The sequence below is a fragment of the Ctenocephalides felis genome, unplaced genomic scaffold (genome assembly GCF_003426905.1).
Source record: "Ctenocephalides felis isolate EL2017-DRISC unplaced genomic scaffold, ASM342690v1 CF-g0.4_SCAFFOLD_00845, whole genome shotgun sequence".
In the NCBI taxonomy this organism is placed as follows: Eukaryota; Metazoa; Arthropoda; class Insecta; order Siphonaptera; family Pulicidae; genus Ctenocephalides; species Ctenocephalides felis.
This window is the reverse complement of record NW_020536999.1, coordinates 50,353,551-50,381,530: the sequence shown is the minus strand read 5'-3', so window position 1 is coordinate 50,381,530 and position 27,980 is coordinate 50,353,551. Positions and strand designations below refer to the sequence as shown.

Below are 27,980 nucleotides of genomic sequence, written 5' to 3'. Positions count from 1 at the left end.
CAGATTCTGATATGAAATATAAATGATTTTATTTTTATCAGTTTTGGATAACAATAAACATGTACTAGTAAAAAAAATTAGTTGATTCAGCATATATTTAAAAAGGACTCCTGTTTTATTAGAATTTTGATCCTAGGTTTACAGGTTATATATTTTCCTGACCCGAATAAAAATCCAATATTTCAATATTTGAAATATATAGTACAGAATGAAATATAGACTCAGTTAAATAATATTTCCCTGTATATCATCAAAAAGAAATCCCAAAACGAATTGCAGAAATGACATTGTGCTAGACGTCATAATTCAATTCGGAGAAATGACACTTTAACGTGAAATAAATCTATCTTCATATAACTCTGAATACAGTACTACTTCATCATGTGGCACATGTGTATTTGGCATTTACATTTTGCACTGAAAATACTTTTTGCTTCGATATGGGATAAAGTTTCAGCGAAATATCTGTAAATGCCATTTACCCTCAGGAGGAAACCTGGGAAAATTAAAATACATTTTCGGTAACATTTATATGCTCACATAGAATATATAAAAACACATATAAAATGTAAATATATATATATATATATATATATATGCTCTATCTAAAAGTTAATATTAAGTGCTAAAATTTTCAGAGAATTGTTTTTTATCAATTTGAAACCATTTGAACCCTTGGGAGCAAGGAAATTCGAAAATGTCCATATCAAGGACCACCCTAATATATATACTAGATGACCCGACAAACGTTGTCCTGTACCCACGTCTACAATTTAAATTCCAATCTTTTTATTATCTTATCCTATACTTTTTAATATTCTATTTAATGACCTTCCATTTATGGTCTTAGTATAAGATATATACGTATTGGAAACTGCAGTTTTTTAATCAGTATAAAAAAATTTATAAAGGGTAAATTTAGTATCTATGGTACAAGAACAATATCACCTTTGTTATTTCCTACTGATAAAAATGCTTCAATAATTTATATAATATATAAAAGTCTATAATTTTTATAATCGCGTACTCTTCATTAGTTGCTTTTTGGCAATTACATTTTCGAAATTACATTTTTCTTACTAATAATTTAATAAACATTATTACTTTAGTTAAAATCTTAGGTGAATTAATTTGTAAAATCTAGTTCATATGGCACTGTTCAATCTAAGATTATGAACCTGCTAAATATTTCCTATCCAATGCCTAACAAATAAAATTTTGACACATGAAACAAAATACTAAATCATTTTTTCAATAAGTGGAAATATTCTTTTGTATTAAAATAATTGAGTAAAAAGCAAAATACAACATAAGTTTAAAAAATAATGTATATGTAATTTTGGTCGTATTGTGTTATTTATTAAACAAAATTATATAATTTCATCTGCCAAACATATACTGTATCTTACATTGTTTTAATTTCTGGCACATCTTAGCTGGTTTTCGGCAATAATATTGTAGATATTACATTTTTCTTATTTATAATCATGAATATGGATATTATATACTAATATTGTCTAGGCTCGCTTAAACTAAATTCAAATTTCAAGTGAATCGACAGTTTTGGTCGATGACAGTTCTTATGTGTCGAAATGTTTTCAATGTCAAATAATGATATGTTGGTTTTTGCAATTTTTTCTACAATATTACTATATTTTTATAATCACATACATCCTCAAAAATTCCCTTAACAAACTTCAGAAAGATTTATCAAAATCCGAATAATTGTTTAGTAGGTGTATATTTACATACATCATAACAGAAGAATTTATACTAGATGACCCGACAGACGTTGTCCTGTACCCATGTCTACAATTTTTTAATATAATACACTAATATTTACCGTTTAGCTATGAATAATAATTATTGTTTTTTAAATTACTCTTCACGCCAAAATGCATACACATTTATAATATGAGCAATGTTAAATGTAGAACTGCTTTAAACAATGACATGTCGTTTTTTGCAATTTATTTCTACAATATTGCACATACATCCCAGTACTTTATAATCACATACCTCCTAGACAATTTTCTTAACAAACTTCCGAAAGATTTATCAAAATCCGAATAATCGTTTGGGAGGAGTATAAAGTGAGTACTTGTAATTCGATATGAACTTTATATAGTAGCAACAAAGTTCAAATTGATTCTACGTTTTAGTTAAAAAACGTTTGTATGTGAAGAAGAAAAGGTCTGTTTTTAGGGTTTTCCCAGCAACAATTATTCGATTTTTTCTCGCCGTAAGAACCATGCTTGAACTTCAACGAACATTTTAAAAAATAGAATTGGCCACATTGACTAACACATTTTGCTATACATTTTTATATTATAGATATAAATATAGAAGTGTGTGTGGGGGTGTGAATGGGTGTATCTATAAAGGTTCATAGTTCTGACTCTATCCTGATCGTATTTTCTGACCTTTTCCATTTTCCAAACACACCTTGCTTCAAGGTAAATTTTAAATCCATCTTACACCGTACCTAATTTTCTTCGTTAATTTTATGTCTGCTTGTTCAACGGTATTGAGATAAACTGCAAGCGACTAGCTGAATAGAGCCAAATAGAGATTTCCAGGAATTCGAATAAGAACGAAATTCACCTATTCGTTAAATAGATGAGCTTTCTCCACTATTTGCTCAGACGTTCGAAAAAGGACAACTTCCAAAAGATTGGAATATATGTATATATATATATATATATATATATATATATATATGTGTGTGTGTGTGTGTGTATGTATATATACATACTAGCTGACCCGGCAAACGTTGTTTTTCTAAATAATTTCTATAGAGTCAAAAAAATTAATACTTTAAGTGTATAAGAATGTATTGTATGAGTGATATAGACATCAAGGTAATATAAAAACAATAAAACTCTAAAGTCTACTTATTCAATATAATATATAATTTATAATAACAATATTCGGTTGTTCATATATTGTTAATACAATCAAACTTAATGTTTTATACACTTTCTATGAAAAACATGGTATAATCCAATCCAAGCCTTTTTGGTCTTTCGACTTATAGAACATTTACATTAAAAATTCCAATTTTTTTAATACTTTATTTTTTATTACGTTTCAAGTTTTTCACATATTTCATAAATTCTGGATTTTGTGTATAATTGTAAGTAATACACTGAGCTTATACAAAATTTTCAAATTTCTTCGAGGAGAGGTAGTAAATGAATCAAGTAACATTCCATGAATCAAAGTAAATTTAATAAAATTAGTGTGGGGCACAAAGGTCCAATTTGACCTTGAGCAAATATAAATTATATTGTGAAAACCAAACCAATTATAACAAATAACGCATATCAAAGGAAAATCAACTGACTATGTTCAGTAAAACTCCCAGCTAATTTATCATTCAGAAATGTACTTTATGCTGTTTCTCTAAAAATGTGTCACATGGTCCTTTTTACTCCAAAGACGGGGTGCAGTGGGACAGCAAGGGGGCAAACAGAACCAATGTTTCATTTTTTAATTTTAATTTTAAAGGGATTTTATGAAATAATAGCCACATTATTCAACCAATCCAAAATATAAATTTTATGGGTACAATTTTTATATTATTACATAGGTACAATTAACACTGTATATAACCTCGATCTGGTATTTCGTCAGAAATATTCTTCAGCAGAGTTGAAAAGCTATTTATGTATTTTATCTTTTACAAAAATGCTATTATTACCTTAATTTACTTTTTTATTTAATTTTTTTTTGTTTACACCTGTGCCAGGGTAGAGGTTTATTTAGTTGGTACTTTTTGCCCCACATGTAAGTTTTAATAGAGGTTATGTAAAATCATATGTTGAATTTTACTTAAAGTTAACAAACCATCTTGTAAAACAATTAAATAACATATACTTAAAAATGCTATTAGGGATTCGGAAACTAAACAATAGTGCTCACAACCAAAAAAACTAATAACGAAAGAAAGTACTTTTGTTCTATACTTTCAAATAATGCGGTTTTCTCCTAATAGCGTCATCGTAAGAATCAAGTTGATGGCTGGTTATACATCTTTTGTCCTCTACTTTCAAATATCTTTGTTAAAAAATTCCTAACATTACTTGTTTTTGAGATAATAGCGGTGGGCCTTTCTACCTGCGGACCTTTAAACCCCCATCTACCCTATCTAGTTATTTAACTAGTACGTTTATAGATATATTTAATTACTATTAAAATACATGAGACAAAAGGGAAAAAACTTAGTAGCATAATTTATTTCAATTTTGCAATTTTTTTTACGTAAGTTTAAATCACACTTTTATATTGAATTAATTGCTTACTTATTACTTATTGAATTAATTGCTTTAATGCATATCTGACATTGGTTTATAAATTATTATTATTTTAATATATAAAATATTTTTTAAATAAGAATCGTGTAGACGTAGCAGATAAAATTAGAATTACAATTATACAAATTATTCTATTTCGTGCTGTATTACACTCTCTTATAAATATTAAGTTAACATTTTAATTAAGAAAAAAGCATAAAAGGAAATTAATCAATTAAAAATAATATAAAATACATACTGTTTGAGAAATGTAAATAAAATAAAACAAATGTTAGTATAAATAAATAGCAATTAATAAAAAAATAATAATTGTTAGTATAAATAAATAGCAATTAATAAAAAAATAATAATTGTTCAAAAATTACAATTATAATGAAATTAGCTATTTCACAACTAGTTTGAGACTTACAGACTTTAAAATTACATATTCAAATATTTTATTTTTGGAAAGTTATTAATATCATTTTAGCAACTAGACGTTTTGTTCGAATTTACTTGCAGAACCTTGAAATTTATAATTAGTAGTCACTTACATATTAAATATAATTTATAGTTTCATTAATAATTTCATTCCAAAATTGTAATTTTAAATTCAAACATAATTCTATTTTTACTAAATGTAAATGAAATTTAATCTAAATGGTAGATGAAAGCAATTTATAGGAAGATTATAGACAAAGACCATTCCCTTGCTATAACTTTTGGAATTTATGTTACTGGCACTATTATATGGTAGTGCAAACTAAGAGATTTTAGATATGCAGTAATATTGCTAGTGTTAAATTATACTCCAGTACTCCACTTACTCCACTTGGTCCATACTCCTTTCATTAGCACTTAGCCGTTATCATACGTTTGACCAATGGATAATGCAGAATCATATACCTAATATTATATTATATTATATATTGCCAAAGCTGTGCAAATTTACCTTATGCCTATGAACGTGATAGGTTTATAAAATTAATTTGTTTTACATCTTAAGATATTTTTAGTTCATATGCTTATCTGGATTGAACCTATTTATTTTAAAGTTTTCACTACAATAATAGTAAGAACACTATACTGGGTAGTCTGATATATCTTTTGGTTTTTTATAATAAAACAAGAAATTACTAGATATCATATTTCTAGACAATTATAATTATTAAAATAAAATTTTAAAAATATTTTAAGATATTTAGCCGTACCTTTGAAATAATAATAATGCTTGGAATCTCTCCTTTAACTAAAATTAAAAAAAAAGAAATTAAAAGAAAATGAATTTGATTTTTAATGATCGCGTATTATACAATTGTAAGCCTAGCATTCCTTTTAAAACATTTTTAGAGAATTTGTGACATTTCCAGATAATGTACGACATTTTGAGATCATTTACTTCATTTCCAGACAATCTATAATATTTTCAAATACCTTATAATATTTTCAGATAATTCATAAAATAATTTATAATATAATTTACAACTTGTTCAGACAATCTACAATATTATCAGATAACTTACCACATTTTGAGATAATTTCCAGCAATCTGCAGCATTTTCAGGCTAGTTACAACCTTTTCAGATAATTCTTACTATATTCAAAATTAATTTTTGTAGCTTAAAAGACATCGAATAATGCAATAGAAGAAGTGTAGGGCACAAAGGTCCAATTTGACATTGAGCAATTATATTGTAAAATCCAAACCTACATCACAACAATTAACACATATGAAACAAACAACTACTGAACTCTGTTCATTATTTCTAGCTAATTCATCGGTGTAAAAATGTGTATTTTCTGTTTTTTTTTTTAAATTTGTCACCTGGTTTTTCTTGCCCCATAAGCGGGGTCAATAGGGATAACAAGCAGGAAAACAGTTCGAAATTGTATTATTAATTTTATAGAGCATTTTATAAAATAATAGGTACATTATTCAATTAATGCGATACAGTTCAATTATAAGATTGAACAACAAAATTAAAAATTATAATATAATATATATTCTTAAACATAGAAAACAAAAATCATTATCGACTCTTTCTAGTATCTAAATTATGATAAATATACTTCTTTTTTTCTAAATGATAAAGATAAATAACCTTCTGATTAAAACTGAACAAAAAAAATATTTTGGTTATATTTTAATTTGATAAAAACAATCATAACATATATTAGGTATGTCTCAAGTGTTTTAATTGTTGAAGAGGAAATCAGAAAAATTGACCAAAATTATGAACAAAAAATATTATTTTATCCAAATAAATTAGCTACATGATTATGACCTTGCCTTTATGACTCAAACGATCAAAAATTATAGAATTAACCAATAGATTTAAGTGCACTTATATTGTATTAATTAATTTAACTATTCCATTTTTGTTCATTTTGTAACTTTCGTTTGTTTGGTTTTATAATTTTGTATTGTAATGCTCATAATATATCATAATATTTTGTATATATCTTTACGTTTCAAAGGTTTCTGAATATTTTGGCACACCTTAGACAAAATGGATGTGTGCGTAAATGTGTGTGTGCGGATACAAATTTCCGTCGATGATTTCGGGAACACCGATCAACCGATTTGAATAATTCAAAAAAACATGCGATTCGTATTGATAAAGAGATGTGCTGATTAGTTTTTGGCGAAGGCTGGTCTAGCCGTTCCAAATATACGGGACAAAAGGTGCCAAAAACGATAATTCAGTTTTTAAGAGAACGGAGCGTCCGATTTTAATAATTCAAAAACATTTTACTTGTATCGACAAGATGAAGAACTGATGAAATTTTTGGGAAGACAGGTCCAGCGGTTATGGACTCTCAATGAAAATAAGTTAAAAAATGTCATTTGGCGGTCAAAAATATTTACTGGACATATGCACATCAAATTATCAGATATTTTATAGAGATTTTAATAATGTGTACACATTTTGTGTAACTTTTTTGGGTTCCGTACCAAGATTTTTGATTACGGTACGAGAAGTTCCAGCAATTGGCCTTAAGGCGCGATGCCATGCACCCTACTAGTTGAAGCTTTAAATTTGTAATTTATATTAATTAACAAAATGTATTAGATATAAACAAATTGTTTTTTCTTCTCTTCCAGATCTGTGTCTGGGTCTAGTCCGAATAGAATCACTACGAGTACCAAGTTCTGTAAAATCAGGTAGTTCCCAGGGGGTGCTGCTCGACTGCGATTATGACCTCAGCGATCCCTACGGTCTAGTAGTCAAATGGTACTTTTCGCCAAGGGGAGGCACCGGATTACGACGTGTTTATCAGTGGATTGCCGGACAGAAGCCACTGGCTTTTGGAGTTTTCAAAAGTAAGTTATGATAAAGAAAATATTTTATTAACATTTCGTAGGGTAAGTTATAGTAATTGTCCAAAATTCGAAAATGAAAATTTTTGCATATATTTACGTTTCATGGGATTCTGAACATTTTGGCAAATCTTAGAAAAAATGGATGTGTCATTGTTTATAACTAATATATATTTAGAAAAAATTTACTATATATTTAGAAAAATAACAATATTACTATAGGCTAAAGTGAGAACTCAGTGAGTCTTGAAGTAAGATAGGATCCACTGAGCTATCTTACAATATGTTGCTTCAAATATATATATCTTTAATGATTTTAATAATATACAATGTAGAAGCTATTTTCTCCTCAGATTTGAGTTTTGTTGGGGGCGAAGGATATCCTTTAAAGATTCATTCGGGTGCATCTCTAATCTGTTGCGGTATTTTGATGACAGTTTTTTTGTAGGTTTCGTACACAATAAATATTTTTTAGATCGCCGTAGACAGTTTGGTTAATAACATACCAGGGAGAGTTGAGTATGGTCCTTAAGATTTTAGTTTTGTATTTTGTGCATAATTTCCAGATTCGAGGTGGCGCATCCCCATAGCTCTAGCCATATTGGGTCCATATTGATTTAATGATAGCTTTGAATAACAGTAGTTTATTTTCTCCTTAGTTTTCAGTAGAATGTTTTCCTTTTCCTTTTTTATGTGTACTTTCTACGTGAGTTTTGTATCTAGATGGAGTCCCAGATATTTCACTTTGTGTACTTGTGGAATGTGTATGTATGTGTGAATACAATTTTCCGTACAAAATAAATATTATGATTCAAAACACATTCGGTTCCCATTGGTAGGGAAATGTGTCAATTAGTTTTTGGCAAAGACAGGTCCAGCCGTTCAAAGAAACAGAGCAATAAATGCAAAAAAATGAAAACTTGGTTTTTGATTCAAAAGATTAGATGATTCAAAAAATATTCTGTTTGTATTGACGGGGAGACGTCCCGATTAGTTTATTGCAAAGGCAGTTTCAGCGGTTTCGGGAGTACAAAATAAAAAAATTGATTTTGTTTAATTTTTTATATAAATTACTAATTTATCAGATCAATGTTATGGCAAGGCTATGTTACATTCAAGTTTGCAAACCAATAGCTATCAAATACTGTCAAAATGCAATATATATGCTGTGCGATCGAGCATTTTACAAATATTATAAAACTAAATTATATAAAATGCGACCTTGCTCATATGTTACCAAGCCATATCTCAAAGATTCAATTATGATAAGATTGTTTTTGTGCATTTTCTTGGTTAGGTTTTCTATCAAAAATGCCTGACTGCACAGTAACCGTATTGGATTTTGTCATTTTCTAGTACCACTTTATATGAAAACTACTACCTAACTAATATAACCTTGCCATAACATTGCTCTATTTTACGACAGAATCGGTCTAAGTTGAATATAAAATATGAATTCTTTCGAATCTTATTGCTCAGTCTTCGTACCTATACACTTCTATATCTTGTACAAGTCGTAAATCATTATAATTTTTTTGCAATAAGTGTTATTTTTATTTTCAGATGCCGTAAATTTATCCTATAAGGCATCAGACAATCCGAATTTTCAACACAGAGCATTGAATTTGATCAGACCAACTTGGAACATGTCTGGAACCTACCAATGTGTGGTAGAAACCTACAATGATGGTACTGCCAAGGAATCTTCAGATATGCTGGTCTATTGTAAGTATGTTTTTAATACTTTTTTCATTTTCTATATTTGTTACAACTGCTAAATAATTAACATCTAGTAACAGTAACGAACAATTATATAATTATTATTACAAATTATTATTATTTATACAAATGAATAACTTTTTTCTCATAATATACATTAATTTATAAATTTTTGTGAAAACTGTCCGATTTTATGCCAAAACAACCATTATGATGAATGCTTTCTTATTCAGAGGGGTAAATTTGATTTTTCATCTAAAATACAATGGTATCGTAACATTAAATAATGCTTAATATAATACATTAAATTTGTTCATAATTTTCTTCACTTTTTATATTATATTTTATAATATACAACATCACTACATTTCACAAGAAGCTGTGTTTTCACTGAAAGTTTTTGCTTAAGTTCAAGTGAAAGTTGTTGGAGAAAGCTTGATGAATAATACGCCTGATTGTTACGCTTTTGATTCTGATTTCGCTATTTATTTAGTCATTTCTAATTGTAAAAAATAATTAAAGGGAATTAAAGTACGAAAATTATAAGTAATTAAAAAATACCAATTACCCACTTTATTTTTCCTTATAATGAATTAGTTTATCATTTTTAAGAAATTGTTTATTTTAAATTTAAATTAATGTGGTGTGTATTGGTACTATAAAATATTACTATAATTACTATAAAATAGTAAACTTAAGAGTGTAATTAATCTATTATGTTATTTTTTTACAGCACCCGAGAAAAATTTTCAACTAATCCACGAAAAAAATCACATTGATTCATTTCGACTCATATGCTCCGCAGAAAATTTGTTTCCTACACCTGTTATGAGCTTTCGAGTTGGCAACAAGTAAGAGTTTAATTTAGTAATTTTAACATATCTATAAAATTATGTTGTTTTTGCATCTTAAGTTTTAAACTTTCCTTAGGGTATGTTAGGGGGCGTTCATTAATCACGTGAGGTTTTTAGTGGGAGGGGGGTTTGACAAAAAATTACGAAATATCACGTGGGGGAGGGAAGAGTAGGTTAAGATATCACGTGTATTTATTTTTTAAATATTTTTTAAAAAAAATTCAAACATTTTCAAAAAAAAGTTTTAGTTTTTTCACGCAACTAAAAATACACGTGATGTTTGGTGGGGGAGGGGGGGATAATCTTGAATATCACCACGTATTAGCAAGGGGAAGGGGGGTCCAACAATTTTTAAAAACTCGTTCACGTGATTAATGGACGCTCCCTTATACGAGTATTATTCGTAGTATTCGTACAAATATCAAAAATAAAAAATATTGCATATCTTCTCGTTTTGAACCTAATTTTGGTACATCATACCATTTTGGCAGAATAAATTAATTATATGTGTTTGTGTATTTTTCTCGAGGCGATTTTATATACATCTAGTGGTGCATTTGTGATTAATATACAATTGCATAAATTAAATTTCTTTTTATATTTATCTTTCTAGAGTACTAATTGCAACTGAAAACAACGTTTCCCAAAGCAGAAGTTCCCTATACGACATCCGCGTAGGAACGGAATTGGGCTTTGACGATCTGTCGGAAGAGCCCTCGGAAGTAACTTGCGAACTATCTCTGCCCGAGGCCAATTACACAGTCAGGCAAGAAGCACTAATCTACAAAAGTGAGTTTTTATATAATTTATACCATTTTTCATACATAATAGATCGAACTTTAGAAAAAAAGCATCCCTAAAGTAGGTAAATTTTTGTTATATAAACTTCGATGTTCTAGTCTTCGAAGGTGTATCTTGTTATGGTATCATTCTTGCATGAGAAATGCGCTTTTTTTATTATTTTTATTATTATAATTGTTGTTTTTTAATACTCCGTAATTGATTACTATCACAAGTATTAGAAATTAATTTAATTTATTAAATTTATAAATTTAATTAAGTTCTAATACTTGTAATAGCGATCAATTATGACTATAAATAAAGCATATGTAGGGGAGCCAGGGGCTATATGTTACTGAGGTAACTTTTTTTCTTTATTATTATTATTATTATCTCCTTTATTTACAACTGTCCAGTAAAGGACATTCAATAAATTTGATGAATTTACAATAGTCGGCCGAAAAGGGACATTGTATGTTGGAAAAAACAACTCAGTAGTTGTTTTTCCATTCGATATAAACTTTACAATATTTTATTGATAATTATATAATTTTAACTATTTACTTATTAAATAATTTCTTATAAATAAAGATTAAGTTATTTGGGGTAACTTGTAACCGGCGTTTTTCAAAAGGATCTAAAGAGATATTGAAATATTATTTTGCCTCTATTGGGCATGTTAACCCCCCTCTCCCCGCATCATATTATCGTTGCAACTGTCCCGAAAGTCAGTGTACAGAACTGTGCAGGTCCGTCACTTTTAACTTTTTTTTTAATGTAAAATTCAAATCTATCATGAAATTTCGGTATGAGTTATTGTTATCGACTAATTTTAAAGTTCATATATCTAATTTCGTACCAGATTTATCAGTTTTTGATAATGACTAACAATTTTTGTGATTGCTAAATTGTTTAAATAGTTATCTTGATTAAAATAAAAAAATCACATCTGGGGTTAGTTGCAACAACACATTGGAGTGTAACATACAAGAATTATACTCAGATTCAAACGAAGAGCAGGTAGAATTTATAGTAACACATTGGGTTGTGACACCGCACTTTTTCTTGAAAATGATTAATTGTGAAATAATGCACAACAATTATGGAACTATTTTTACATGATTTGGTTAAGAAATAGTTACAGCAACTATCCAGCTTTATTTCGCAAAATATAATCAATGAATCTCAAAAATTTACAAAAAACAACACTGTTACAACCAGCCTCTAGCTGCCATATATAAACTGTTATAATTATACTAGCTTTTCAGCAAAAGTCAAATGCTTGTGATGTTGTGATGTTTTTTTTTGCAAATCTAATTAAGTTATCATACCCATCATAATAATAATAAATAGTAGTATACGCGAAGGCAAGTCCTTGGTATGAGAGCACCACATGTAAATGATTTCTTTTTCCTCCGAATCATATTAATATTTTTTGCTAGTAGGTAGCTTGTTCTAATTTCGCGGTTTCCAAATTTTTATATAGCAATAAAAATAATTAGTAATAATAATAATTTAGTTTCTATTTATATTTATTTATTTATTCATTTTCTCATAAACAAGTCTTGTTAATAAACATCATTTTAAGCTTTTGTCCTATACATACTATCAACATTTTTTGAAATAGCTTGTTTACTGAAAATTCTTAAATTTTTAAATTAAGAATCCTAAATCATTTTTTTTATTTAATAATACTAATAAATCAAAAACGTATTTAAGTATTTAAAGGATGTCAAGAAATTTTTTTTAGAATCTTTCATTATGAAAAAAAATAAAAATTACAGTCAGAATATATATATTTCTGATGCATGATAACAGTTTATCATTGTAAAGTCGAGAGGAGTATTAAAAAATATAACTTTTAAAAAGTCAAAAAATATCAGGATTTTATAAGGGCAATTGGCAAATTCAGTCTTTGTCTATCAATTGATTTTTTTAGATTCAATTATGAAATTTTATTATTTTATTAGTACATAAACATAAAAGTCATGAGAAAAACATTATACGTTTTTTCCGTAAATAAAATGAAACATTTTTAATAATACCGCTGTGAATAAAAATGCGCCTGGCTTGTGGTAAATAGCTAGTTTCTCTTAAGTATCAAGAAATCATGAATAATAATAAATATTATTATGCTAATCCCTTATGTATTTATTTTTATTTTGCTGCTATTATTATTATTGACTATTTATAAATCCCTGATTTGAAATATTGCTATCCTTACTTATAGAAAAATCATCTCTAACAACTTCTATCATTTTTCTGATATTCACTATGGATTGTGTAGATTTGACCACACTTGACCACATTTGAATTTGACCACATTTGAATTGTTTGTTGTACAATAAAAATATACATTTACATTTTTATTAAAAAAAATACATTAACATTATTTTATATTTCACATATAAAATATTTACTACCACTTGCCCTTTGTCCAAGTAGATCTTCCAAAGGTGGTGCCGAAATCTGCAGCATCGGCGGATTTAACAGCTCTTGACTCAACAAATTTTACAACAGGTAATTTTATAATTGTATTGTACGAAAAACAGATCAATAGAATATTTTGAAAGCGTTTTTTCCTAATTGAAATCCGTCTCGTGAAAAACCCAGGTCGCGACAAAATTTATTGATCAGGTACAAATAAGGTATCGATTCAAATGGTTTTTCCGGGGTTTTAATATTAAGACTATTGTCGGGGCAGGTACATTTTATTGTGAATTTATTATATATATTTTAACGATTTCAAAGAATTTATAACAATTGCCAAATATAGACTAATTACTAACATAACAATGGAATTTTGAAAATGTACAAAAGAAGTAGTACAATAGGTAAAATTTGGGTATTTTTTTAAATAAATTTTATTGTCGTACTTATATAAATATGAAACAATTTCAAATTTGCTTTTAAAAAAAATGAATATGTATGTATATAAAAAGAACGGACGTTTTCATTGTTAATATAGAAGAATAGTTAATCGTTTAACAATATAAAGAATTATATTTAACATAATAAAAAAAAAGCTAGAGATTAGTAAACATTTTTTTTCAATAGTACCTATACAAAATGAATATTACCCTCACAATTAGAACCTTATACGTATGCATTTTTAAAAATATAAGATATAGAGTAGAGCGGGGCACATAGGTCCAATTTGACTTTCAAGTTATTATTCTGTCCAAACTTTTTATGTGTATTATTTATTGATTTTATTTTTATTATTATTTGCTTTTATTTTATATTAAATCATCATACTACGGATATTATTTTATTGAAAATTCTATCCTTTGCACTCTTATTTATTTAAATTTATGTTATTATTTATCATTATTGCTAGATGTTGATTATTTAACAGTTGTAATAAATATTATAATTAAAAAAAAACTGACCAAACTAAATGAACTACTTGAAAACACATAGCATATATCAAACAAACAAATATCGAAATATGTTCAGTAAAAATTCCAATTTACCTAATTATAAAAATGTGTGTCATATTATTATTTATCTAAAATTTGTCATTTCTCATTTTTTACGGCATGGGGTAAGAAGGAACAGAGCTAGGGGGCAAAATGTTTCATTATCGTTTTTTAAAGTTTAAAGGGATTTTACGAAACAATAGCTATATTATGAAACCAATGTAAAATACAAAATTTTATAGGAACATTTTTTACAAAGATTTTAATGTATATAACCTTGATCTGGTATTACAAAAGTAATATTCAGAGGTCAATTAACTATCAGTTTTATTTATCTCTTGTAAAATAGCTTTATTACTTAAGATACTTCATTACCTACTATTCTTTAGTTGTAAGTTTAGTCGGTCCTTTTTACCCCCACACACATAACCTCCATAACTCTTATAGAGGTTATATAAAAAATGTTGAATCTAACTTAAAAACAACAATACATCTTACAGAATAAATAAATATCGTATACCTAAAAATTAAAATCAGGTATCATAAACTAAATACAAGAGCTTAAGACGAGAAAATCTACCAACGAAAAAAATAACTTTTGGTTTGAATATTGATATATTTTTGTTTATCTCCTGATAGCGACATTGCAAGAATTAAAGTGATGCTGGTTATACATTATTTGCCTTCTACTTTAAAATATTATCACCAAAAAACTCTATTCTTTGCTGGTTTTTGAGATAATGATGGTGGATCTTTTTCCTCGCGGACCTTTAAACCCCGCTCTACTTTATTAGTACCTTAATGTAATATACGACATTCAAAAAACTGTCTATTTAATTTTAATATATTTCAAATTGTTTACAGGAAATTCTGCTAACATCCCAGTGCCTTATTTATACATCGTATTAATCTTCTGCATTTTTTCGCGCTTTTTAAATCATCCACATTCTGCGACTACGTAGTAAAATAATAAGTTTTATAAGTAACTATATTGTAAATTATATATATTATGTTATTTTTGTATATTTACTTGGAAAATATTATAATAATTGCATAAAAGCTTATAAAATAAGTGTGCAAAATAAATATTAGCGAATAAAATGTTACGGGATGTCATGCATATCGATTGAGATTATAATAAGGTATATTTTGAAGTAATTTAATGTTAAATTATAAAAATAGTTTTCTATAAATTGCGCAGCATTAATTTATTAATTTGTAAAGCAGCAATGAATTGATAAACGGTAATTCAAGTACCTAAAAATTATAATGCAATAATTATAATTTTTACAAGATTATAGTTCTAAAATTAAAAACTTACAGGAAAGCAAAATCAAAATTTGGTTAGAGAGCGTCCATTAATCACGTAAGATTTTTTAGAGGGAGGGGGTAGGGGTTGACAAAAAATCACAAAATATATTGCGGGGGAAGGAGAGGTATAGTGGGATATCACGTGTATTTATTTTTTACCGGATTTTTTTTAAAAAAAACAAACATTTTCAAAAAAAAATTCAAAAATTTTACCATTTTTTCTCGTAACTAAAAATACACGCGAAGTTTGGTAGGGGATGAATGGGGGTCATTTTGGAAATTACCACGAATCACCAGGGGATCCGTGGGGGAGGAGGGTCCAAAAATCCTCAAAAAGCCTATCACATGATTAATGGACGCCACCTTAATTTAATTAGCCTTGTATTGTGCTGGTGTCTGTTTATAAGTTTGAAAAAAGAGTATGGTTTTTACTATTTTTTTTTTAACATTATTATGTAATAATTTTAGTCCTTATTTTCACGTTTCAGCCATGACTTACTTATCATTTTTTATATATTCGGTATCGAAGAATGGTTATCTCATTCACCAATTATATAAATAAATTGTTACACACTTCAATCACTCATCTTAAATAGATAATAATAATCATTTTGCTCTTGTTTTTACTCCAAATTACACAAACAATCAAATGAAATCTTTAAGTAGATCTTATGAAGCCAGCTCAAACCACACTCAAACAATCAAAAGGAAAATAAACAAAATTTAAAACATGACAACATAAATTAATTATCTTTTGATTATTGATAGTCACTTTCGTTTCTTTCTTTGAAATGCAAGATTTTTTTGAAATCTAATAACTGTTTGTTATTTACATCATACTATATTATTATTTTTTATTTTATTTACGAACTGATGATTATTATTTTATGATTATTATTTTTTTTATCAATTTTTTGAGAATTTTTTAAGAGTGGACTTATATGATTTTTATGTTCACAAGTAAGCGTTTAATTGATATTATTTTGCAACTATAAAATTTTTCCAGAATAATTCTCCCTGACACCATTAGTAGAAAAATATCTTATGGTCATTCTCAAAACTTAGATGTAATATATAATATATAATTTCGATTTATATTATGATTTACTCTAAATATTGTTATTTATTCTCGGCATTCTAGACATATATTTTTTTCTGAATTATTAACCCAGTCATTTGGTGCAAAAAAAGCTGTTACCTTAAGAGTTTTTCGGAAAATTAGTGATTTTATAGGTTTTGATGTGATCTTAATGAATTTTAACTTTGTAATCTCGAATTTTTGCCGCTGCCGCCGCCATATTTGAACAATTGCGTCAAAAATCAGTTTTTGAACGATATCTCCTTTCCGACTCATGTTACAATAAAATAACTATATACAAAAATAAAATTAGATTAAAATTTCTATAATTTATTCAATTTTTTCTGTAACGCCATCGGCAGCGGCAAAAATTTGAAGTCTCAAAGTTGATATTCGTAAAGATCACATCAAAATTTATAAAATCACCAATTTTCAAAACTTCCGGAAGACTCTTAAGGTAAAACAACTAAATGACTGAAGTATATTGACTTTATTTAAATTTTGAGTAAATGGAAAACATTTTTTTAAAAGCTATCTTTTATCTGCTGAATTTATTTTGAATAAATATTGATTTGCATTTATATTAAAAATCAAGTAATTAAAAACTTCAATGTTTTCGCAAAAAAATCTGCAAATTACCTAAACAATATCATAGACGAATCTCTTTCAAAAATTTGCTGTTAATTTAAAATGCAGTTTCGATTTTTGCTCGAATATATAAAAAAAATTAAGCTTTTGTTCTGCGCAATCTTGTATAAAACTGTTTTAAAAAAACTTAATTAATTGTTGAATATATACGTTTTATTTTTATATTTATGAAATTTGTTGATCGAGTAAATATTTATAAAATTATAGTTATATGTTAAAAATTTAAATAATTAGATTTAAAAGTTGCGTTTAATTATATTCAATAAAAAAAATTAAATACTATCAATCACATGTACATATTTCTATAGAATGTATCATATAGTATTGTTTTAATTTAATTTAATTATATTAAATAATAATTACTATGCGGGAATAGATAGAGCATTAATATTTTGCATTAGCTTTTACTATTTTTTTTTAGAAACATTCTTTTTAATTAAATATTTATTTATGCGTCGTTTTTCATACAATTTTTTTTTTGCAACAGAGACACTTAATTTATTTTTTTGTTATTTGATGAAATAAATAATTATAATTTTCTGCAAAAATCGGGCTCTTAATTTATTCATTTTTATTTTAACTAGGTCTAATAAAAAATTATAAAATTATCAAATTTTTTATAATGATAATGTGTAATGTAAGTTGTTGATATAAATCTATTTTGCGTTGATATAAATCTAAAACAAGTTTCTAACTATCATATAATAATCAAAAATAATTTATATTTCTATAATTTTACGAAAGCTTTATACAAATTGTTAATTGCTATATAAAATTTTAGCTTTCCAATTAACTTGATAACTAATGTATAGAAAATATCTGACTGGTTTCCATAATCTTTTGCAAAAATATGTACATACACATAATGATCAGATTTGAAAATATAAAACTTGAAATTATATCAAATTTCTTTGATTCATAAATTTATTTTGGTTTAATTAAATTGCAGGGGAATGGATAATTTAGACACAAGGTGAGTGTTAGATAAAATAATGATTTTATTTCTTTTTTGTATAAACTTTTGCTACATGTGTTGAAAAAAAATCTAATTGTTCAACTTTATATAAAAAGAAGTAAAATTATTATTATTATATAAAGTTTAGATTAGATGTGTAATATGTTCATAATGTCAGTTGATATTTCTAATTTTTTGACGAAAATTCAACTTGCAAATTTGATTTATATTTTAACCTTGAAGTTCCAAGTTATTCTGAATCGTTTAGCAGCAAAATTGGAAGCAATATGCGTGTGTGTTTCGAAAATGTTTAGTTTTGCCAGAAAATTCAACTTGCAAATTTTATTTATATTTCAACCTTGAAGTTCCGAGTCATTCTGAATCGTTTAGCAGCAAAATTGGAAGCAATATGTGTGTGTGTTACGAAAAAGTTTAGTTTTGCCAGAAAATTCAACTTGCAAATTTTATTTATATTTCAACCTTGAAGTTCCGAGTCATTCTGAATCGTTTAGCAGCAAAATTGGAAGCAATATGCGTGTGTGTTTCGAAAATGTTTAGTTTTGCCAGAAAATTCAACTTGCAAATTTTATTTATATTTCAACCTTGAAGTTCCGAGTCATTCTGAATCGTTTAGCAGCAAAATGGAAGCAATATGTGTGTGTTAAAAAATTCATCCACGTTTTCGTAAAAATTCTAATTCAAATTTTAAAATTCAAAAAATTTTATGTTTTATGTTATGTTTTCATTATAAAAAATTATCAATTTTTGACAATATAAATTGTTGCCAAATCTCAATTCTTATTGACAAATATTAAATCTATTATTTAAACATATCGAGAAGTTTTTGCAACTTGCCCTGAAGCAAAATGCCACTTAAAACTAGACTTTTTTGGATTCAGAAAACAAATACAAGTTAATAAAAAAAATCTAGAATTAATCAATTAACTATACATATATAAATATATAGCAGATAACTTTTGTATCATATTATTTTCATTATCTCTTGATGATTGATGAAATGAAATGATTGTTTGCGATAACAATATAACAAATGTAAAAGGGCTTTCTATATAAAACTAAAGTAGTACAATGGAACTCTTATAAAACTCTACAGATGTTCTATTGTTTTATTATCGAAGATTATTTTATTCGTTTATATTATATTATATAAACACGAATTTTGAATGAAGATAGTAGAGACCATGTAAACAAAATCGTCTTGGAAATATATAAACAATTAATAAGTCTATATTCTTTACGACATATACTTCAACTAGATGACAATATAAAAATAAACACATGAGCGACCTCTCGAAAATTGAAGATGTTAATTTCGGGAATTCTTGATAAGTGTGATGAAAAATTGAAATAAATACAGTGGGGTCCCAGAGAAAAGGAAAAATATATGAATTCTATTTTATTTTGCAGAAAATAGTTTTATAAAATATATAGAGAAGTGTCCCAAAAAAATGAAATACAGCAAACAAAATTAAGCACTAAATTAGATTTTTTTGTAGTGATGAGATTAAGGTTTTGATAGGGTTTATGTAACTTTGTCTTTAATGAAAAAAGTTTTAAAAATAAGAGAGATAATTAAAAAATAATTTCATGTTAAATTTACAAATTCCAATTTTCAAAATCTCTGACAATGGTCTACAGTTTTTCTACAGTTTTATTTTTATTTACATAAAAAACTGAAGTAGATCCAATTCATTTATATTGAAAATCTCGAACAATATCGAGACATATTTTTTTAATTTAGATTACAAAATCATAGTATACTTTATCGAGTTTTCTGAAATAGAGTAAACTATAAACAATATCAAAAGTTACATTAAAATTATACAGAGAAATGATTTAGATTTTATAGAGTTTTCCGAATACCAAATATTGCTCCATATTTTGAATTGCTATAATTTGAAACAAAATTCGCATTTGTTTATAAACTAAAATTTGTTACGTTATATTTTTAAAGGCGAAATTGAAAAATGTACTAAAAATTTATAAAATTGCATGGAGTTCCCATATGTTTTAAAGGGTAAAGGTCCATTCTTTAACAGAAAAACATCTCACTTATTGTAAGTTAAAGGACATGTTAAGTCAATTATCTGTCAAACCTAAAAATATTGTGCTTTGTTGTTACAACAACCTTCACTTTGAGGTTTGAACAATAAAAAAGGGATATTTTTAACCCATCATGCCATAGGATGATGTCCATTGGATTTTTTGTTAAAATTTCATACTTAAATTACTGCTTACCAATTTGATGGATTTTGAAAATTTGCTTGGTTAAATATATTCAAAATAATTGTAAATAATTTTTCTTAAAATAATGCTATTAATTATTCATAATTGTTTGAATAAATATTATGAAAAACAAGAATCTAACAATTTTAAATTTAAATTTAAATGCATCATTCTAATGGTATGATAAAATAGTTTTAGTTAAAATGTTAAATGGTAGGTAGAACTAGTCAAAATGGTATGATAAAATAGTAATTAGTATTATAAAAATTAACAACTTAAATTAAATTACTATTTTATCAAAAATAAAATTAATTTATATTTTAGGAATTTTATGAATTTAAATCTCTGAACAAGTTGAAATAATTACCCACAATTAAAACTAAATAATTTAGTAAAAAAAAATTAAATAAAATTAGAAAAATATAAATTGCCTTATAAGATTTAAATTTTATGTAACTAAATTACCAACTTCAAAGAAATTAAATTACTATTTTATCAATTACAACATACTAATAAGTATTATAAAAATTAGCAACTTAAATTAAATTACTATTTTATTAAAAATAAAAATATTTTATATTTTAGGAATTTCATAAATTTAAATCTCTAGGAAAAGTTGAAATTATTACCCGTTATTGAAGCTAAATAGTTTAGTAAAAAAAATTAAATAAAATTATAGAAGTATTAAATACCTTACAAGATTTTAAAGTTATTAAATTATATTACCAACTTCAAGTAAATTTAATAAATATTTTATCAATTATAAAATTTCTCTATATTGGAAAATGTGCAAATGTTACACAATTTAAAATAATTATACGTTATTAACGTAAATTGATTATATTAAATTATATATTAAATTATAATTATTATTATTAAGATTTCATTATATTTATTATACGTTATTAAATTAAATTGAAATAAATAATTTTATAAAAATTTGAATTACCATACGATATTTAAATTTTATTTAACTATATACCAACTTCAAATGAATTAAATTACTATATTATCAATAATGAAATTGCTTGATATTTTAGAAATTTCACAAACTTTAATTTAATAATAAAATGAATAAAACAAAAATTAAAACAAATAAAATTTAAATATAAATTAGTTTAAAATAAAATAAAATTTTATTCAATTTAATTTAATAATTAAATAAAAATCAAAATAATATTTAAAGAAATGTAATATTTATATTATTACTTTTGTTTAATTTATATTTTTATTTTTACTTCACTTTATAATTTTTCTTTAGTTTTTTAATTATTATTATTTATTATGTATATTGTTTACTTTATTTGATTGTTCTTTTTATTACCTAAGCAAGCAGTTTTGTATTATAAGACTTTTTTTAATCTTGATTGACAAAAGAATAAAGGTAGTAAAAAATATATATATTATTACAATAATATAAATTTTATTTATTTATACTACAACCCTCAAAAGAATTAAATAAGAAATTTATCCACATAAACGTTACTTTATATACTGGGGAATTTTTCAACCTTTTTTTTGGTTCAAGTTTTTTATTGTACTTACATTGTAAGTACTATTATCTGCAAACACTTGCATTTTATTTCCAGAAATTCCATACAATATAATGCAAATATTAATAGAATTACAATTTTATCACCCTCTTATTGTTCGATTTTAGGAATAATCTTTTATTTGGACATCAATACTATGCCTAATACAAAGGCTGATGTAATAAGCACTACGTTGTATGTCGGTATAAAGGATTTTATTGCTTTGCAATGCGAAATGTACCGACTCTGGTTTGATCCTAGAGACCAGCGATTTTCGGTGGAGAGCTGGTGAAAAGATCGCTAATAATATGATAGGTTGATCGTTTTATAATATATATAATGGGATAGTTGAATAAAACAATTTCTTTTGAATAAATAAAAAAATTAAACAGAATTAATTTAACGCAAAGGAATTCTATCTATTATGTATAGATTTTATTTATTTTTATGTTTCCGAAGAAAAAAATTATGTTTTTGCCTGAAAAAAACAACAATTTACAAAAATCTTTTATTTATTTGGAATATTTCAAAGCCGTTTGAAAGTTTCTCGTAAAGATCATTCTAGCCGTTTTGTTGATAATGATTTATTATAAATATTTTTTTTGGCAATTTTGATAAAACTTTTTCTCATAGTGTCAATAATTTTATCCTACATCCTAAAATTATATAAACCTAGAAAAATCGGTTACAGAAAAACTTCTTATTTAAACATCTCGGGAAACTACACCTATTTTTTTTATTTTATTAATTAGGTGTAGTTTTCCAAAATGTTTAAATAAAAAGTTTTTTTGTAACCAATCTTCCAAAATATTTTTTCTAAAGTATGCGAACATGTTCAGAAACCGCTGAAACGTAAAGATATAAATTTAAAGATACTAATTTTGTACCAACTTTCTCTGAAACTAACATATATTTTCTAGTATTTTAAATATAATATCAAGCATATTAAACAATTAATATATAAAAATCTAGTAATATTTTGAATGCAAAATAAAAACTGTATATACTTTTACAGTTTTCCGCACTAAAATTGCTTATAAGGAATACTGCATAATTTACTGAAGATAATAGTAGAGTAAATACTAATTAATTAATAACATCACAGCAATTTAAGTGTTTCAGAAAGTTTTAGTGCAGAAAATTGTAAAAGTATAGATTTTTTGTATTTTTTCATTTAAAATAAATTAAGTGCCAAGATTATTCTAAATTTTCAATTAAAACTATAGATTTACTTACTAGACTTTTACTTATTAATTGTTTAATCTGCTTGATATTATATTTAAAACACTAAAAAATATATATTAAGTTCGGAGAAAGTTGGTACAAAATTAATATGTTTAAATTTATATCTTTACGGTTTCTGAACATTTTTGTATACTTTAGAAACAATACATGTAAGTGTGTGTGTATGTATGTATGTATGTGCGGACACAATTTTTTGTCGACCATTTCGAGAACAATGAGCAACCGATTAAATGATTAAAAAAATATTCGATTCCTATTGATAAGCAGTCGCACTGATTAGTTTTTGGCGAAGGCAGGTCTAGCCGTTCCGAAGATATGGGGTAAAAAGTGCCAAAACGGTAACTCAGTTTTTAAAAGAACGGAGCGTTTGACTTAAATAATTAAAAAAACACTTTACTTGTATTAACAAGATGAACAACTGATTGAATTTTCATGAAGGCAGATCTAGCGGTTTTGGAGATCCAATTGAAAAAGTAAAAAATAATGTCATTTGGCGATCACAAATGATCATTAGACATATGCACATCAAATTATCAGATGTTTTATAGAGATTTTAATAATAAGTATGAATTTTGTTTATATTCCTATGGGTTTTGTACCAATGTTTATCCGTTAGACGGCGACGCGGCGCTCACGCGCTTAGATATTTCGTGTCTATGCAGTTAAAGCAGTACGATTGCTTTGAGAAAAAGTTCAGAATTTCCAAAATATTTTAAAATACAGTTTTCTTCAAAAAGTCCTTTTTTCAAAAAAAGTAAATTTTTGTCAAAAATTTATAGTTTCTCAAAAATCTAATTTTTTCAAAGTAAAATTCTTTCAAAAATGTTAATTTTTTTTGAAAAAAATAATTTTTGGTACGGGAAGTACTAGCAATTTGCCTTAAGGCACGATGCCATGCGCCCCACTAGTTTTTTTTATATTAACTTTAACAATATCTAGTAGTGCTAAATCTACTACTATTAATTTTTTCCCAGCGCTCTTTCTATTTTTCAGTGCTCTGTCAAAGCTTTTGCCGCCTTCGACGGTTGGAAACGGCGGGGCTTTCAAAATGATCCTCGAGGATTTTTGTCAATTGGGATCCACTTTGTTTGCTCATTTCAATCTGAATTTTTGTCGAGTGCAGTTGTGCCTTGAGTGTTATAAAAATGGATTTTAATTTACTTAATAATAATAAGCCAAAAATTAATATGGCGTGCTATTATCCTTATTGTCCTTCGTTGCAAGAAGAATTTGTGAGATTATTTGCACATGAGAGGAATGTTCAAGTTGTTGCGGAACCTATAGGTGAGTTTTTAATTTTATTTATTTTTTAACTTTATGAATTATTTAACTTTATTTATTTTTTTAAACTCATACAATCTTATAAAAATGAATATGATAAGATTGTATCTAGAAGTGTTGTATATAAAATTGTAATATTGCGGCAATTGGTACAATTTTATTACACCTAATATATTACTGAAAATGTATGTGTGCGTGCCGAAATTTTAGCAAAAGGATTTTTTATAATTAAGTTAATTTATCAATATTTGAGAAATTGTTTTCTAAACAATTTTGTTTAGGATTATTTGCAAAATATATAAAATTTTAAAATTGCCGCAATCAGTTCAATTTTATTACACCTAAATATATTACTGAAAATTAATGAATGAATTTATTAATTAATTAATTACTGAGAATGTGTGTGTGTTGAAATTTTAGCAATATGATTTTTAATTTAAGACTTAATTTTAACTTAAGACTTATTTCACTAAATAAATTAAATTACTATTTTGTCAATAATGGAATTACTTCATATTTTAGAAATTTTACAAACTTGAATGTCTAGAGCAAGTCAAATTAAACCTAAATAGTTTATTAACTATATTGCAAAAATATTATGAATTGCCTTAATTTTTTAGGATTATTTTGCAAATAATACTAAGCCATATAAAATTGTAAAAATGCAGCAATTAGTTCAATTTTATTACACTTAAAAATATTAGTGAAAATTAACAAATAATTGAATAATTTAATTACTAAAAATGTGTGTATGTGTTGAAGTTTTTGCAATAGGATAGGATGATTAAATTATTTTATCAATATTTAAGACATTGTTTTCTAAATAATTAGTTCTCAAATATATGGTTTATCAATTATTTTAAATTATGTGTGTCAATCAAATAAAGTTGCGTTATATTAAAATGTAATGATTTAGCTAGAAAATATGGTAATAATGCCTACATTTTTTTAAAATAATAAGTGAAATTAATTATACTTTTCAATAACATATATACTTCTTAATAAGAATAAAACTACCAGCAGTAATTATCAAAATTTATTTGTTGTTATTTATAGTTTTTTTTTATTGCTAGTTAAATTTTTCAGAAATGATTTATGTTTTTTTGAATATGTTAGTTGTGAATGATACAATATAATAACAAAAAATAAAAAATAACAGAAATTAATCATAAGAATATCACATGAATTTTATGGTTGTATGGTTTAAAATTTTCCAAATTAAATCAAGTGTATAGTGATAGTTGTGATAATTCAAAGTTCTGATAAAAGATAAGACTACTAAAAGCAATTAATCCAAAAAAATATATTAGTTGTAATATTCAGTTAATATTTTTAAAAATGAATATATTTTCAACGAGTGAATTGGTTATGAATGATTTGAAATTTAAATAAAAATTTTAAACTGCTATAAACAATTAATCAAAAAAGTTGATATTTTCCAAATTAAATATATTTTCAATGAGAAAGTGAGTTGTGATGATACAAAATCCTAAAAAAATTATTTATCAAATGCATTCAATTAACAAAAATATTTGTTGAAATTTTAAATTTTATTAGTTAAAATTTTCCAAATCAATCTAATTAGTAAGTAAAGATTAATTAAAAATTCTCATAAAAACTGAAACTATCAAAAGCAGCTAAACAAAAAAATTATTAGTGGTAATTTTCCGTTTTTTTAATTAAATATCTCAAAAATAAATACATCTTTTATTTATATTTTATAGTTTTGAATAATTCAAATATTTTCATAAAAAATAATTAATCATTAATAAATAGTTAGTTGAATTTTTCAGTTGATTTTTTTTAGTTAATTTTACTGAAAATTAAAATCAAAATTTGTGTATATGTATGAACCATATATTTATAATTAGTATTGCTAATTTTTCAATAATGCCACTTATGCAATTATTAGAAAAGAAGTAGATATTGCGAAAAAGGCACAAAAAAATTAATTGAAACAATTTAAAAAAAATTGTTGAAAAAAAGTTGCCGAAATACATGTAGTTAGTTCAATAATATTTATAATTCAATTTTTTTAACAAAACTTATTATTATTAGGTATTTATCTGATTTTTTTGGGAAGTAGCACATTTTGAAGTCATGGTAAACGTTCTTAGATTATGATAATAATTTTACATGTTGTTTTAAATCTTATTATTATTGTTACTTATACATATATATTTCAAATTCTTGCGCCAAATATCCCATATTAAAGTAGTTTATAAAGAAACAATAGTTAAAATATTTACAGATTATCAGAAAAGAAGATTTAACCTAATTTTTTAACATTACTTGTGATTAGATATGTAATCTTCTAATAAATTTACGGAAATATTTTTAAATAAATCATCTCCTCAGGATAATTTTGTTAATATTAAGAAAATCAATTTGCTCTAAAAAATATCTATTCAGTAATTAATTTCTGGTTCATTTTTTCAACTATAGACGAAACAGATCTTTTCATTCATCGTCCTACCAGAAATGAGGAATTAGAGAAAATTTGGGAAGATTTTAGAAATAACGGTCAGGATATGGAATATTGTCCTGATGAAGAGAAAACTGACATATTGTTGGAAACTCTGAAAGAGAAAAATAATAATGTGGTATTTAGTAATATTTTTACTATTGGACGCCCGAAGAAAAGGAAGCAAAAACCAACCAAGGTTGATAAGGTAATTTTTACTTTCAATATTACTGAATTGCAAGTTGGATCTGTATTGCAAAACTCTTATTTAATTACTACATTTTTTGTAAATGGTTAATTTTTTTTTTTTTTTTTTTTAGATTTGCGTGTTTTGTAAAAACAACGGCTGCCATGAGTCTGTATATAACAGTCATGTTTTAAAAGATCGAAATGGTAATGTGACTTGTCCATTTCTTCGTGAATATGAATGTCCTATATGCCATGCATCAGGTAACAATGCTCATACTATAAGATTTTGTCCTAGCAAGAAAATCCAAGTAACTTTGGAATCTTCGGATTCAGACATTGATACAATTTCGACAAAAAGTTAGTTACTATGACCTGTTTTTTTTTCAATTTTTTTATTTATATTTTATACCATATGTGTTAATGTTAATTTATTGATGTGAGGAACTGAAATTGATTTTATTCGAAAAAACTCTAAAAATCGGTAAATCGACCTAAGTTGTATCAAAACGTTTGCTTTAGATCATATTACCACTAAACAAACTAAACCAAGTAAACCAATTTCAAATCCATGCCTAATAGTGTTTGAACCAATTCTAATTTTTTTTATTCGAAGTTTTGTTAAAATCCATTTTAAATTG

At 25.6% G+C, this 27,980-nt stretch overlaps 2 protein-coding genes across 2 annotated transcripts in view; both read left to right on the top strand.

Moving 5' to 3' along the window:
- The window catches only part of LOC113385078, a 49,962-nt gene extending 34,608 nt beyond the window's left edge, over positions 1 to 15,354 (top strand). Inside the window, exons 4-9 of the mRNA XM_026622890.1 lie at positions 7,402 to 7,620; positions 9,181 to 9,342; positions 10,070 to 10,187; positions 10,804 to 10,979; positions 13,416 to 13,490; positions 15,257 to 15,354. Coding sequence (XP_026478675.1) covers positions 7,402 to 7,620; positions 9,181 to 9,342; positions 10,070 to 10,187; positions 10,804 to 10,979; positions 13,416 to 13,490; positions 15,257 to 15,354 — 848 coding nt within the window. The remainder of the gene's footprint in view (positions 1 to 7,401; positions 7,621 to 9,180; positions 9,343 to 10,069; positions 10,188 to 10,803; positions 10,980 to 13,415; positions 13,491 to 15,256) is intronic.
- A 9,241-nt stretch (positions 15,355 to 24,595) lies between these two features.
- On the top strand, positions 24,596 to 27,704 carry LOC113385071 (nanos homolog 3-like). Its single transcript, XM_026622878.1, has 3 exons — positions 24,596 to 24,692; positions 27,135 to 27,361; positions 27,474 to 27,704. Exons 1-3 carry the CDS (start codon positions 24,596 to 24,598, stop codon positions 27,702 to 27,704), a joined length of 555 nt encoding a protein of 184 aa, XP_026478663.1.
- The last annotated feature ends 276 nt before the right edge of the window (positions 27,705 to 27,980 follow it).